The 15,698-nt window shown below is 44.4% G+C and overlaps 1 protein-coding gene across 1 annotated transcript in view; it reads left to right on the top strand.

Annotated features, from left to right (window-relative positions):
* LOC120994873 (arylsulfatase H-like) overlaps nt 1-15,698 on the top strand; it is a 156,092-nt gene that overhangs the window by 70,044 nt on the left and 70,350 nt on the right. The window contains exon 4 of the mRNA XM_040423745.1: nt 11,843-11,965. Coding sequence (XP_040279679.1) covers nt 11,843-11,965 — 123 coding nt within the window. The remainder of the gene's footprint in view (nt 1-11,842; nt 11,966-15,698) is intronic.

Raw genomic sequence — 15,698 nt, 5'->3', positions numbered from 1 at the left:
TAATAGGACACCCTACTCATGCGGGCAGGAACCTTGGGGTAGCCGTTATATGTTTGTCTTTGTATGTCTTTATGTGTTTCTCATGCAGCACTTTGTATTTAATTGGGTACCCCAGAGCTTATTCCTCTCACCCTAAGCATAAGCCGAGGGCGGCTTAACTAAAAGTAAGGGGGAATGTAACACCCCAGAGTTGTGTTACTACACGCCTCTACCCTGCTACTATCTTCTAAAAGCCTGTATATTGTCATCTGATGTAATTTATATTATGTCTTCACAAATGTGCATCTAAAACCATGCTAAACACAATTGTTCCTATAATTCTCCAGGTTCACCAGCAGGTGGCAGCAACTCCATTGGCAAGGTACTAGTCCCAGTTTAGTGTATCTAGGCTGCAATGGATTATTCTAGCTTAGCACCCCCTCTGTGGAGTTGTGGACCTTTCCCACATCCTGCAGCATGGGTGGAGAAGGAAGTTAGAGTTAGTGTAGCCCACCCCCTGCTAGGGGTAGGGTGTGTGTAGGAGATTCCCTGCATAGGGAAGACAGCAAGGATCTTGTCTTGGCTGAGACCTGATCATATTCCCAGTGTGAGCTCCTTCAGCCTCAGCTGGATGAAGAAGCAGAAAACTACAGACAACCTCCAGAGTTCCAGGAAGAAAGCATCCCCTGAGAAACCATCTGAGAGAAGTCCAGAGACCTAGGAGAAGCCATTCCTCCTCAGCTAGTCTGTCCCCATACAGCAGAAGTTACAGAAAAGTGCAGAAAATTAATTCCTGTCATAATTAGAGAGCTACCAAGCAGGCGACTTATCCTGCAAGCTCCAAGTTTAAAGCAGAAACATTCAGTTCCTGCCAACCATTGCTAAAACCTGCTGGGACCAGAGACCAAAGCTGTATATTGCTTGGATACAAGTTATCTTCAGTAAAGAAACGTTTGAACTTCATCTAAACGTCTGGACATAATTTCTGCTGCAAAATTCCTCTATTACTCCTACTATCACTACACTAAAATTTATTGCAAGTGAGCCAGGAGTCCAGCCGTCCCAGGTAGGAGAAAGCATGACTCAATTATCACCACCCTATAGAGACATTATAGGCCATTACACCTTGGAATGGCCCTGGGATAGTACCCTGCACACGCTGCAATTGGCGTCATGAACAAATGCAGACTATTATCCAGCTGACCCGGCCACTGCATTAAAGAGGCGTCAGCGTACCCCGTTTCTGGTCATTTCACATACTGTGAGCAAACACAGATGGCAGCCAGCCACCGCAGCAGGAGTTCCCGATTTCTCCTGGTCCCTTTTGTGGCAGCCAGGCTGCAGCCATGAGCAGAACGGCGTTTTTCACATCGTCATCATCTCTTTCCACTTCTCCCACTCAGACTACTCCTCTGCTCCATCATCAGCCATTGATAATAGAATGCTTAGCCAGGAAACATCTACGTGCCCAGCAATCCATCCAATGGTGTGCAAGCTCCCATCTGGCCAAATTACTGGTGGTGCAGTTACTGCCATACGATTTATTCCAGTCTGCTTTCTTTAGGGAGTTAATGGTGTGCGCTCAGCCTAGCCCAAATTATATCTCCCAAAAAGCTATCCCTGCCTTGTAGTCTCATGTGATGGACAACATGGGCACTCTTTGCAATTCTCGCTGTCCAGCAAGGTTCATGCCACTGTGGACAACTGAAGCAGCTTCTACAAAGGGACTGCAGCTATTATCAGCACGAAATCTAATACATAACACTTTTGTATAACTGAAGCAGCTATAATTGGAGGTGACAGTACATATCTTTCATGGCCCACTGAGTCACAGTTTTTTTCTGGAAGCAGTGAGGCAGCACCACGGCAACCAGGCCAGGTCCTTTTGACCCCGGCACAATTGTGTCAGCCTGGCTCCACCACCAGTCGCTTATCCACCACCTCCTCTATGGATATGTTCCTGTCTCCAAAAGCAGCAGGGCAGAGGGTTGCTCGCACTACCCCTCCTTCCTATCTCATGTGTCAGGTCAAGCATTGCCACCCTTTGTTGGAGCTGATCGACCTGGGAGAGAGTAGCCACAACAGCAAGCAGTTGCTCAAGTACATGAAGCAGCAAAACTCCTGCTGGCTGTCACTCCACTTACTCCAAATGAGCAAGGTGGTCAACTACAATGGGAGCAACATCGTGACTGCCCTGAATCTGGGAGAAATAACACATGCTCCCTGCATGACACATGTCATCAACCTAGTGGTGCAGAACTTTCTAAACACGTACACTGGCTTGTGCAAGGTGCTGGCAAAGTCCAGGAGGCTGTCCAAGCACTTCAACCACACTTTTGTGGCGAAGAACGCTCTCCTGGACCTGCAGCAACAGAACGGCCTGCCACTACACCTCTTAAATCGCTACATGCCAACTCGCTGGAATTTGACATTGTACATGCTCGAGCAGCTGTACGAGCAGCGGAAAGCTGTGAACAATTTTTTTTGTCATGCAGCAGACAGCCTCAGCAGCAGTAAGCATGTGTTGCTTCCAGGTCAGGCTGTGGTAGCTCATCAAAGATGCCTGTCGGGTCCTCAAGCCCTTTGAAGAGACCACAAAGTTTGTCAGCAGCAACAACTGTGACATGCACAATGTCATCCCTCTCATATTTATCTTAGAACAGACACAGACTCTCATGCAGCAGGGGACCACAGCGGAAGAAGAACAGCTGATACATCTTGCTGTCCGCCCTATAGCTGTTGATGACACACAAAGGGAACCTGCCATGGAGGAGGAGAATGATCAAAATGAGGATGAGGAGCAAGAGGACAATGATGAGGATGGCACCAGACAACACAACCAATCGTCTCAGTGGGGGACAGAGTTGGAAATAACTAGCTCCTCGGGCACACTGGCTAGAATGGTGACCTGTATGCTCACTTGCTTATGTAGTTGATTACTGGATAGTAGTGTTGATCGAGCATGCTTGGCACATGGGGGTATTCGGCCGAATACCGCATGTGCTTGAGCGCAATGCTTGAGTCTCCTCCCCGCACGTTTCTTGGCTGCTACGCAGCCAATAAATGTGTAGGTACAGTAAGTACTACTCTCACTGTAATGCCGTAGCCATGTTGGTTACTGGCATTACAAGATTGGCTGACCGGAACGTGTCATCGGGTGCTATATAGCACCCGATGACCCGAGTTCGGCTCAGTCTTAGTGTCACGAGGGTGTCAAGAGCCACGTCTGACTCCGTTATACCTGGGGTCAGGAAGTCGCAGCGGGTGGCTGCACGCTCTATGTCTAAAGATAGCGCTGTTACTTAATGGTAGCTTTCTGTGTTTGCCATGCAATCCTTTTTGTCTCACTCAGGGATCCGTAGCTTCTTCTCCTCAGCTGTTTCTTATCTGGCACTCCCAACCTCCTTATATTACTCTCTCCCACTTCTCTGGTTGCCAGATATAGAGCTTCCTGCCTGGACTTCTATACTGACCCACTGGAGCTGAGTTGCTGTTATCTCTGGTTGTCGTACCAGAGCATTACCCTCCGGATCCCTGTTGGTTGTTTGTTGTCGCCCACCTGGGACTATTTGTTTTGTCAGTATTGTCTGTCCTCTCCCTAGTGTTTCCCTTTAGTGTTAGTGGTGCAGACTAGTGTTCCCACCGCCCTATTCACTACGTAGGGCTCATCTTAGGGAAAGCCAGGGCAATCAGGTGCCAGCCTCAAGGTGAGTTAGGGGTCACCATCTTTCCCTCTCCCTTGGACAGGGCCTTCCTTTTCCCTCCCTTTGCGTCACGTATGTGATCGGCACGCCGGTCGTGATATTATATCTGGCCCTTATTTTTATTTTTTTGCTCTTCTGCCTATTTAGAATCCAGCATGGATCCTATTGCCGCTTTGACAAAGCAACTTCAAGGCCTGTCTTTGGAGGTGGCAGGATTGAAGGCGTCGGTCCTCCAGCAACAGCAGCAATTGCAGCAGACCGCAGGTCCTGCAGTTGCTATGGGTAACCAGGTTGCTCCGGAACCCAAGGTTGTTCTTCCTGACAGATTTTCTGGGGGAAGGGACAAATTTGTGACGTTCTGTGAGGCCTGTAAGTTATATTTTAGGCTGCTCCCCTAATCCTCTGGTAATGAAGAACAGCAGGTGGGGATTGTTATTTCCCTGCTTCAGGGGGGATCCGCAATCCTGGGCGTTCTCTTTACCCACTGATTCTCCGGCTCTCCGGTCTGTGGAGGAATTTTTTGGGGCTTTGGGTCTCATATATGATGACCCTGACGAGTCGCCCTGGCTGAGTTGAAATTACAGAGACTCCTACAGGGAGATCGGCCAGCAGAGGAGAATTGCTCAGAGTTCCGTAGGTGGGCTACAGATACCCAGTGGAAAGATCTGGCTCTCAGGAGTCAGTTTTGCTCTGGGTTATCTGAAAGGGTTAAGGATGCGCTTGCGCTGTATGAGACCCCGTTTTTCCTTGATGCTGTTATGTCCCTTACTATCAGAATAGATAGACGTCTTAGGGACAGATTGAAAGATCCTGAGCAATTAGTAACCCCTTCCAAGCAGCAGCTAGTCTGTACGGACCTAGACAAGCCTATGCAGCTAGGAGGAACTACTCGTCAGGTCAGTCCTCCTGAGGCTCGCCGTAGGCGTGGGGTTTGTTTTTTCTGTGGGGGGAGGGGTCATTTCATTAATGTCTGTCCTTCCATACTCAAAAACAAAAGACTGTCGGAAAACTACTAACCCCAGGCTGTGTGGAGGATGTCAGCCGGGGGGTATACGTTTCCTCCATACGAACATCTCAATTTGTGTTGCCAGCGGTTGTTGTTTTTGGTGTTAAGACGGAGACTATTTCTTTCTTCCTTGACAGTGGAGCAGGAGTAAATTTGATAGATGCCCAGTTTGCCCAGACTATGGGTTTGTCTTTCTGTATGCTACAGAGACCTATTCCCATTTTCGCTATCGACTCTGCTCCTCTGTCTCAGAGAAACCTTACTCATATTGTCCATAACTCACACCTTCGGGTAGGGGACCACCATAACGAGTATCTTTCATGTTATGTTCTGGAGGGCCTTCCCACTCCTGTGGTATTGGGTCTTCCCTGGTTGGTAGCGCACAATCCAGTGGTGGATTGGCAGGCCAGGGAGATATTGGAGTGGAGTGAGCATTGCAGAGAAAATAGCTTAAATAGCAATTGCTTAGTCGCCTCCATAGCTACTCTACCTAATTTTGTTTCGGACTTAGAGGACATTTTCTCTGAAAAGGGGTGTCAGAAGTTAACACCTCACCGTCCTTATGATTGCCCGGTTAACCTGATTCTCAGTGCGAAATTACCCAAGACCAGGTTATTTAATCTTTCGGGTCCAGAGAGACAAGCCATGAAAGATTATATCTCCGAGAGCTTGGCTAAGAGACACATCAGACCCTCTTCATCACCCGTGGCTGCAGGGTTTTTCTTTGTTAAAAAGAAAGATGGGGGCCTGCGTCCTTGCCTAGATTTCCGCGAACTAAACCGGATAACCATCCGAGACCCATACCTTCTTCCTCTCATTCCTGACCTGTTTAATCAGATTGCGGGTGCTAAGTGGTTCTCCAAACTTGATCTTAGGGGGGCCTACAATCTGATTTGTATCAAGGAAGGGGATGAGTGGAAGACAGCCTTTAACACCCCGGAGGGGCATTATGAAAATCTAGTCATGCCTTTCGGTCTGACCAATGCACCCGCTGTCTTCCAACATTTCGTTAATGATATTTTTAGTCATCTTATCGGCAGGTTTGTGGTGATATACCTAGATGATATTTTAATTTACTCGTCTGATCTGAAGACACACGAGGTACATGTCAGACAGGTACTGCAGGTCCTACGGACGAATAAATTATATGCGAAAATTGAGAAGTGTGTTTTCGCCGTTCAGGAAATACAGTTCCTGGGATATCTATTATCTGCTTCAGGTTTCCGAATGGATCCTAGGAAAGTCCAGGCAATTCTAGATTGGGATCTTCCTGAGAACCTTAAAGCACTGCAACGTTTTTTGGGTTTCGCTAATTTCTATAGAAAATTCATTAAAAACTATTCTGTGATTGTCAAACCCCTTACTGACATGACTAGGAAGGGGACTGATTTTTCTATATGGTCTGACGCCGCAAAAATTGCATTTTCCTCTCTAAAAGAGAGGTTTACCTCGGCACCGGTACTAATCCAACCTAATCTCTCCCAGCCTTTTATTGTTGAAGTAGATGCATCAGAGGTGGGAGTGGGGGCTGTACTGTCTCAGGGTCCGTCCCCTGGCAAATGGTATCCTTGCGCTTTCTTTTCAAAAAAACTATCTGCAGCGGAGAAGAACTATGATATTGGCAATAGGGAACTATTAGCTATTAAACTAGCATTTGAAGAATGGCGTCACTTTTTAGAGGGGGCAATCCACCCCGTCACTGTGATTACGGACCACAAAAACCTTCTGTACCTCGAATCAGCTAAGCGTCTCACCCCTAGACAAGCTAGGCTATTTTTTGCCAGGTTTAACTTTTTCATAACCTATCGTCCTGGGACAAAAAATACCAAGGCAGACGCATTATCTCGTAGTTTCCCTGGAGGGGGTAATGTAGGTGATCCGGTACCCATTCTACAAAGAGGAATGGTTGTCTCTGCTGTACACTCTGTTCTGGAGGGGAAGGTGTTAGAGGCCCAGGGGGACGCCCCGGTCTCTTGTCCCTCAGAGAAATTGTTTGTACCGTTAAACCTGCGTCTCGAATTATTAAAGGAACATCATAATTTGGCACTTGCTGGGCACCCGGGTAGTAAAGCAACCTTGGAGCTATTGTCTCGTCGTTTTTGGTGGCCAAGGTTGCGTCAGGATGTAAGGGATTTTGTGTCTACTTGTTCTACTTGTGCACGAGCTAAAGTCTCTCATACACGTCCTGCAGGGTCTTTATGGCCACTTGTCATTCCCAATAGGCCATGGACACATCTGTCAATGGATTTCATCACTGACTTACCTTTGTCTGCGGGTAAAACAGTTATCTTGGTAGTAGTGGACAGGTTTAGCAAAATGGTACACTTTATTGCGTTACCCGCACTACCTAATGCTAAGACTCTTGCTCAGGTACTCATCAGTGAAATCGTGAAGCTTCACGGGGTCCCTTCCGATGTTGTTTCGGATCGGGGAACCCAGTTTATTTCTAAGTTTTGGAAAGCTTTTTGTTCCCGTTTGGGGGTACACTTGTCCTTCTCCTCAGCTTTCCATCCTCTGTCGAATGGACAGACTGAGCGTACCAACCAAAACCTTGAGACATACCTAAGGTGTTTTGTGTCTGAAAACCAAGAGGTGTGGTCCTCATATTTACCGTTAGCCGAGTTTGCTATAAATAATCGCCGTCAGGAATCCACTGGCAAGTCACCATTTCTTGGTGCATATGGTTTTCATCCCCAATTCTGTACTTTCAAAGAGGGGGGTCTTCTGGGGTTCCCAAAGAGGAACGGTTTTCGTCATCTCTTTCATCTGTATGGCAGAAAGTGCAAGCTAACTGGGAGGTAAATATAAATGCATGGCTGATAAGAAACCAGTCCAGACCTAGGAGTGAATGACTATGTGTGGTTATCTACTAGGAATATTAAGTTAAAGGTTCCCTCTTGGAAACTGGGTCCAAGGTTCATTGGTCCTTACAAAATAGTAACCATCTTTAACCCCGTGGCTTTTCGCCAGGAGCTACCTCAAACTTTTAAAATCCATAACGTCTTCCATAATTCGTTACTCAAAAAGTATGTTTCACCTCTAGAACCGTCACCACTGCCACCCCCTCCTGTTATTGTTGATGGTAATCTAGAGTTTCAAATATCCAAAATTGTTGATTCTCGTCGGGTCCGCCGCTCTCTTCAATATCTGGTGCATTGGAGGGGTTGCGGTCCCGAAGAAAGAATGTGGGTTCCAGCGTCAGAGGTAAACGCCGACAGGTTAGTTCGGGCTTTTCCTGCCTCTCATCCTGAGAGACCTGGTCCTGAGTGTCCGGAGGCCCCTCGTGGAAAGGGGGGTACTGTCACGAGGGTGTCAAGAGCCACGTCTGACTCCATTATACCCGGGGTCAGGAAGTCGCAGCGGGTGGCTGCGCGCTCTATGTCTAAAGATAGCGCTGTTACTTAATGGTAGCTTTCTGTGGTTGCCTTGCAATCCTTTTTGTCTCACTCAGGGATCCGTAGCTTCTTCTCCTTAGCTGTTTCTTGTCTGGCACTCCCAACCTCCTTATATTCCCCTCTCCCACTTCTCTGGTTGCCAGATATAGAGCTTCCTGCCTGGACTTCTATACTGACCCACTGGAGCTGAGTTGCTGTTATCCCTGGTTGTCGCACCAGAGCATTACCCTCCGGATCCCTGTTGGTTGTTTGTTGTCGCCCACCTGGGACTATTTGTTTTGTCAGTATTGTCTGTCCTCTCCCTAGTGTTTGCCTTTAGTGTTAGTGGTGCGGGCTAGTGTTCCCACCGCCCTATTAACTACGTAGGGCTCATCTTAGGGAAAGCCAGGGTTTAGGCACGTGATCGGCGTACGGGTGAGAAACCCGTCTAGGGACGTCAGGGCAATCAGGTGCCAGCCTCAAGGTGAGTTAGGGGTCACCATCTTTGTCTCTCCCTTGGACAGGGCCTTCCTTTTCCCTCCCTTTGCGTCACGTATGTCATCGGCACGCCGGTCGTGATACTTAGTCTGGGAGAGCTGTGCTGAGGAAGGGACAGACAGTGTAGGGAGTGATATAGGAATATTTTTATTAGAAAAACTTTTCAGAGACCCAAAAGTCCTTTTAAGAACTATTGTATGTGGCAGCAGCAGTATATATTTTTAGCGCAACTTGCGCTAAATTGCTAAAACTTTATAGACCCAAAAGTCCTTTTAAGGACTATTGTGTGTGGCAGCAGCAATATCAATTTTTAGCGCAAACTGCGCTAAATAGCTAAAACTTTACAGACCCAAAAGTCCTTTTAAGGACTATTGTGTGTGACGGTAATATCTATTTTTAGCGCATCCTGCGCTAAAAAGCGTGCAATAGTTAGGCCGCTGCAGGCAGCGACATTAGCTGCACCACATCTCCAGTGTAAAGTGCGCGCATCTAAAATATATCTGTGACATCCAGTGTACTTTTTCCGTAGACGGTGTCCGATGCGGACAGGGGACATTAGCTGCGCTACATCTCCTGTATAACGTTTGCGTATCCGAAATATCAGTGACATTCAGTGTAATTTTTTTTTGCCGCTGGTGACAGCGACATTATCTGCGCTATATCTCCTGTGTAACGTGTACACAGCCTAAAAATATCTGTGACATCCAGTGTACTTTTTCTGGAGACGGTGTCCACAGCGGACATTTACCGTATTTATTGGCGTATAACACGCACTTTTTCCCCCTGAAAATAGGGGGCAAATGATGTATGCGTGTTATACGCCGATATAATGTTAAGAAGCCATGTTTTTACAGTATTAACAAGTACCGTATACACCATATACACCGCCGATATAATGTACATACCGCACAGCAGCGAGTGGATCAGTAGCAGCGTGTGGAGTGTGAGTAACGGCAATCAGTAGGCAACGGCAAGCCCAGGCAACCCGCGCCTTCCTCACGTCTAATTCTCGCGGCCGTCGGAGCGTAACCACGGTAACGCTCTGCACTGCGAGAGTTTGCAGACTCGCGAGAGTTTGCTGTCTGAGGCAGGAGAACTTGTACCCGTCAGGTACAAGTAAAGTAGTGAAGTAAATAATTATACAAAGTGCTAACATGCTAATTCCCATATGTGCAAAAACTGGTGATACAATAGTGCCAGCATGCTGGATCCAATATGTGCAAGTACTGTAGATACGGTACTTTTTAACAAAGTGCTAGTGCATTACATAGATGCTGTGCAGCAGTGTGCACAGATTTAAAGGGGACCAGAATGGCAAAATAAATCTGCTGGGGGAGGGGGGGCAAAGAAATACGGTACTGTTTGGGGATGGGATCTAAGAGACACACAGGACCCCATCCCTGCAAAGGATCACACAGGATCCAGCGCTGCTCATCATCAATCATAGGTCATTTTAATTTTTTTCCTGAAATTTCCCTCTTAAAATGAAGGTGCGTGTTATACGACTGTGCGTGTTATACGCCGATAAATACGGTAAATTACCTCCAGTATAACGTTTGCCCATCCTGAATATCAGTGACATTAATTCAGTGTAATTTTTTATTAGCCGGTGGTGACAAGCGACATTTCCAGCACCAAATCCCCTTTATAATGTGTGTGCATCCTAAATATCAGTGACATTCATTCAGTGTAATTTTTTATTAGGCGGCGGTGGTGGCAGCGACATTACTTGCGCTATAACTCCTGTATAACGTGTGCGCATCCTAAATATCAGTGACATTCATTCAGTGTAATTTTTTATTAGGCGGTGGTGGCGGCAGCGAAGTTACTTGCGCTATACCTTCTGTATAACGTGTGTGCATCCTAAATATCAGTGACATTCATTTACTGTAATTTTTTATTAGGTGGTGGTGGCAGCGACATTACTTGCGCTATACCTCCTGTATAACGTGTGCGCATCCAAAATATCAGTGACATTCATTCAGTGTAATTTTTTATTAGGTGGTGGTGGCAGCGACATCACTTGCGCTATACCTCCTGTATAATGTGTGCGCATCCTAAATATCAGTGACATTTATTCAGTGTAATTTATTAGGCGGTGGTGGCAGCGACATTACTTGTGCTATACCTCCTGTATAACGTGTGCGCATCCTAAATATCAGTGACATTCATTCAGTGTAATTTTTAATTAGGTGGTGGTGGCAGCAACATTACAAACGCTTTTGGCCAGGGACGCTACATTTCCCTGACTGCACACTGGGTGAACGTTGTGGAGGCTGGGAGCGAGTCGTACCCTGGGATGGCACAGGTGCTACCGACGCAAAGGATTGCGGGCCCTACTTCCATCAGGGTTTCCGCCGCCACCTACGTTAGTGGCTGCAACCCCCCCTTCTCCTCCTCCGCCTCCTCCACTTCCACCTCTGAATTATCATCTTACAGCACCATTCAGTAGCTGGAAGCAGTGCAGTGCCAACATGTACCATATGAGTGCTGCTGCAGCCGCCCCTGCCTCAGCTGTTGCTGCTCCTCACTGTTAAACCCTACTGCCACTACTTTTTTTTCTGACAATAAACACTTGTGCGTGTCATATGGGCAGGTATTCTGGCCCTGTCAAGGGATAACTTTTTGACGCTTGGTCCCCCAAACCACTTTTTTAATATTATGTTTTTAATCCCATAATACCATGTGTGTATAAACATCATCTGCCCTTGATAAGGGACAATTTTTGGAAGCTTTGGAACATGAAAAAGCATAATATGTGCCAGTGCCGTGTGTTTTTAAACACGATGCATGTAACGTCATCAAACAAGCGTTTACCCACAGTTATGTATGTCAGTCTCACTCAGACATCATTTACTATTGCTGTCATTGCATTCCAGAATTTGGGAAGGGTTAAAAAATCATAAAAAAAAGAAAAGAGATATTAAGTTTTTCTAGGAGCCTAGAGGGGGATATATAAGAACTTTCAGGGGAACTCGAGCAACTTTGGATCAGCTTGAACCGATTTGGGTCTAAACCAAACTTTTAAAAAAAATTGGTGAACCGGACCCAAAACAAATCTCAACTGGTTCACTCAAGGTATCTGTATTTTGTGGATTCCTGATTTGCGGACTGTAATACAGACATTACTGTGTGCATGAGACCTAACATAAATACTGTTACCAAGGTTAATATGAATCACATAACATGTATACTTTGGGAGTATTATTGTATGTATTGAACTCGAAAAGCACAACAATAAATGACTTACCTATTACATGGTCTATTTTGAATCTGTCTAGGTATGAGTGGCCATGCTAAAAAACGGGTGCTTATCTGGAATGCTGCATCTGGAGGGCTTCCAACAAATGAAACAACATTTGCCAAAATCTTAAAGGACCAAGGCTATGCTACAGGGATCATTGGTGAGAATTAGCTGATTTGGTATTTATAGATCCAGATCAAAGCCAAAATTGAAAATGGGTTGTCTGTAGATTTTGTTGCCTATTCTGGCTGTCTACATTTTGTAGCATTGTATTTTGCTATGTTAATCAATGACATATAAATCCCTTCCCAACACGGTTTTGGTTTTTTGATTGGTATCATTTTTATCACCTTTTTATTTTATTTTATTTTATTTTATTTAGGGAGGCATTTAGGGAAACATTTCTGGCATTGCATGTTTTTTTTTTTTTATTAACCATACTTATGATTCAGGATAAATAGCTTAATATTTTAATAGTTTGGACTTTAATAGACTCAGCAATACCACTTGTTTTTATAATTTTTTTATATAAGAAATGAGAACGGGTGGTCTCCATTATGGGACCTGAACATGCAATCACTTGATCACTTTCACAATACACTGCAATACAACTTGAAACGGCATTGCTTGCTATGCTGTGTTGTTTGTGCCAATCACTGCTATGGGAGTTAGGGCTCATGCACACGACAGTATTTTGCGTTCAGTATACTGGCCGGTTCACCAAAAAATACTGAAGTGTCTCCGTTTGCATTCCGTTTCAGTATTTCCGTACCGTGAAAAGATAGAACATGTCCTATTCTTGTCCGCAAATCACAGTGCTTGGCTCCATTCAAGTCAATGGGTCAGCAAAAAAAACTGAACACATACGGAAATGCATCCGTATGTCTTCCATATCCGTTCCGTTTTTGATGAGCCATCTATTGAAAATGTTATGCCTAGCCCAATTTTTTCTATGTAATTACTGTATACTGTATATGACATATGGAAAAACGGAAAGGAAACTGAACCACAACGGAAACAAAAAACAGAACAACGGATCCGTAAAAAACGGACCGCAAAACACTGAAAAAGCCATACGGACGTGTGCATGAGCCCTAACAGAAACAGCAGAGTGTTGGCCATGTCCTTAACCCCTTAAGGACTTATGACGTACCGTTACGGCATGTTTCCCGAGTCCTTAAGGACCCATGATGTACCGGTACGTCATAACTTTAAAACTGGATTGCGACGCGGCAGGGGTTAATAGGAACAGAAGTATTGGAATGCATTGTAAAGGATTAGACCCCCAAAAGTTCAGGTCCCAAAGTGGAACAAAAAATAAAGTGAAGAAAAGGTAAAAAAAAAGTTTTCCCCACAAAAAATGTAAAGTTTCAAGTAAAAATAAACAAAAACGTAATTTTCCCCAAATAAAGTTAAAAAAAATTGGTAAAATATAGGGGGGGGGAAATACATATTAGAAATCGCCGCGTCCGTATCGATCGGCTCTATAAACATATCACATGACCTAACCCCTCAGATGAACACCGTAAAAAATAAAAAATAAAAACTGTGCTGAATAAACCATTTTTTTTGTCACTTTACATCACAAAAAGTACAACAGCAAGCGATCAAAAAGGAATTTGCCCACCAAAATAGTACCAATCTAACCGTCACCGCAAAAAATGATCCCCTACCTGAGACAATCGGCCAAAAAATAAAAAAAACTGTGGCTCAGAATATGGAGACACTAAAACATCATTTTTTTTTTTTAAAAAAGCTGTTATTGTGTAAAACTTACATAAATAAAAAAAAGTATACATATTAGGTATCACCGCATCCGTGACAACCTGGTCTATAAAAATATCCCATGATCTAACCTGTCAGATGAATGTTGTAAATAACAAAAAATAAAAACGGTGCCAAAACACCTATTTCTTGTTACCTTGCCTCACAAAAAGTGTAATATAGAGCAACCAAAAATCATATGTACCCTAAACTAGTACCAACAATACTGCCACCCTATCCCGTAGTTTCCAAAATGGGGTCACTTTTTTGGAGTTTCTACTCTAGGGGTGCATCAGGGGGGCTTCAAATGGGACATGGTGTCAAAAAAAAACAGTCCAGCAAAATCTGCCTTCCAAAAACCGTATGGCATTCCTTTCCTTCTGCGCCCTGCCGTGTGCCCATACAGCATTTTAAGACCACATATGGGGTGTTTCTGTAAACTACATAATCAGGGCCATAAATATTGAGTTTGGTTTGGCTGTTAACCCTTGCTTTGTAACTGGAAAAAAATTATTAAAATGGAAAATCTGCCAAAAAAGTGAAATTTTAAAATTGTTTCTCCATTTGCCAATAACTCTTGTGGAACACCTAAAGGGTTAACAAAGTTATTAAAATCTGTTTTGAATACCTTGAGGGGTGTAGTTTCTAGAATGGGGTCATTTTTGGGTGGTTTCTGTAACGGACCGTTTCAGCAGACAAGGGGTTAAAATCCGTTTAGGCGATATGCCCCTTTCTGAGAGACAGGCACAGCTACTTGCAGAACACCAATGTCCCGAACTGGATACAAAATAGAACTCCAAACTGGAACCTCACGAATAGTTGTTAGCAGACGAACAGGGATCAGCTTACACTTCTGGCAATCGGTCTTCTAACAGCATACAGTGAATCCCCCCAATAACGAGACAAGGCTCCGTGTTGAGGGTCAAGCAGTGGTCTGACTGTACTTCAAGTACAGCCTCTTTTATTCATAAACCACAAACATAGTACTGCCCACAGGGGTTTGAAATACAACCAATCAGTAATTTACAACACATACAATGTAACTACAGCAACCAATCTTTCACGCCCCCAGAGGACCAGAATGAAGACTGTGACATAGGACAGATACAACATATCCCCACAATGCATCATGGTTCCCTCCTCTCTGTCCCGGAGACAACCTGAGGAGCAATCCAATTATCTCTCAAGACAAAGAGAAGTCACCAATACACATGTGCAGACAATAGGACAGACATCACCCTTTAAACACACAATGGGACAATGGCACAATAGAAACACACCCAGCATTTCCTCCCAAGCTGACAAGTTACACTTATTATAAATTGTTACAACTTTGTGAGTTTACATTGGCCATACATATAACTTACATTAATTTAAACAGTATAACTTGGGGACAAACCTATCCAAAATTCACTTGAATAGGTTCAGGGGTTTAAAAGTTAGTATATGGCCCATAATCCTGGGGCAAGAGGCCAGCAGCCAGTCCTCTCCAAAACCCAGTGGCGAGGTTGGTTTCGCCACAGTTTCTATTATGTAAGCCTCGCAAAGTGACTTCAGACCTGAACTGGTCCCTAAAAATTGGGTTTTTGAAAATTTCTGAAAAATTTCATGATTTGCTTCTAAACTTCTAAGCCTTGTAACATCCCCAAAAAATAAAATGGCATTCCCAAAATGATCCAAACATGAAGTAGACATATGGAGAATGTAAAGTAATAACTATTTTTGGAGGAATTCCTATGTATTATAGAAGTAGAGAAATTGAAACTTGGAAATTTGCTATTTTTTTTAAAAAAATTGTAAATTTGGTATTTTTTATAAATAAAAATGATTTTTTTTCACTTCATTTTACCAGTGTCATGAAGTACAATATGTGATGAAAAAACATTCTCAGAATGGCCTGGATAAGTCAAAGTGTTTTAAAGTTATCAGCACTTATAGTGACAATGGTCAGATTTGCAAAAAATGGCCAAGTCCTTAAGGTGAAATAGGGCTGAGTCCTTAAGGGGTTAAAGGAGTTGGCCTATGTCAGACTTTGATGGTATATCGCTAGGATATGCCCTTAGAGACATAAAGGAGCAGGTCCCAGAGGTGGGACGCTCACCTATCTTCAGAACGGGGATCCCAAAGTA

This window comes from Bufo bufo, chromosome 3, assembly GCF_905171765.1.
Source record: "Bufo bufo chromosome 3, aBufBuf1.1, whole genome shotgun sequence".
Lineage (NCBI taxonomy): Eukaryota > Metazoa > Chordata > Amphibia > Anura > Bufonidae > Bufo > Bufo bufo.
Note: the sequence above shows the minus strand (reverse complement) of the source record. Positions and strands in the feature narration are given on the sequence as shown.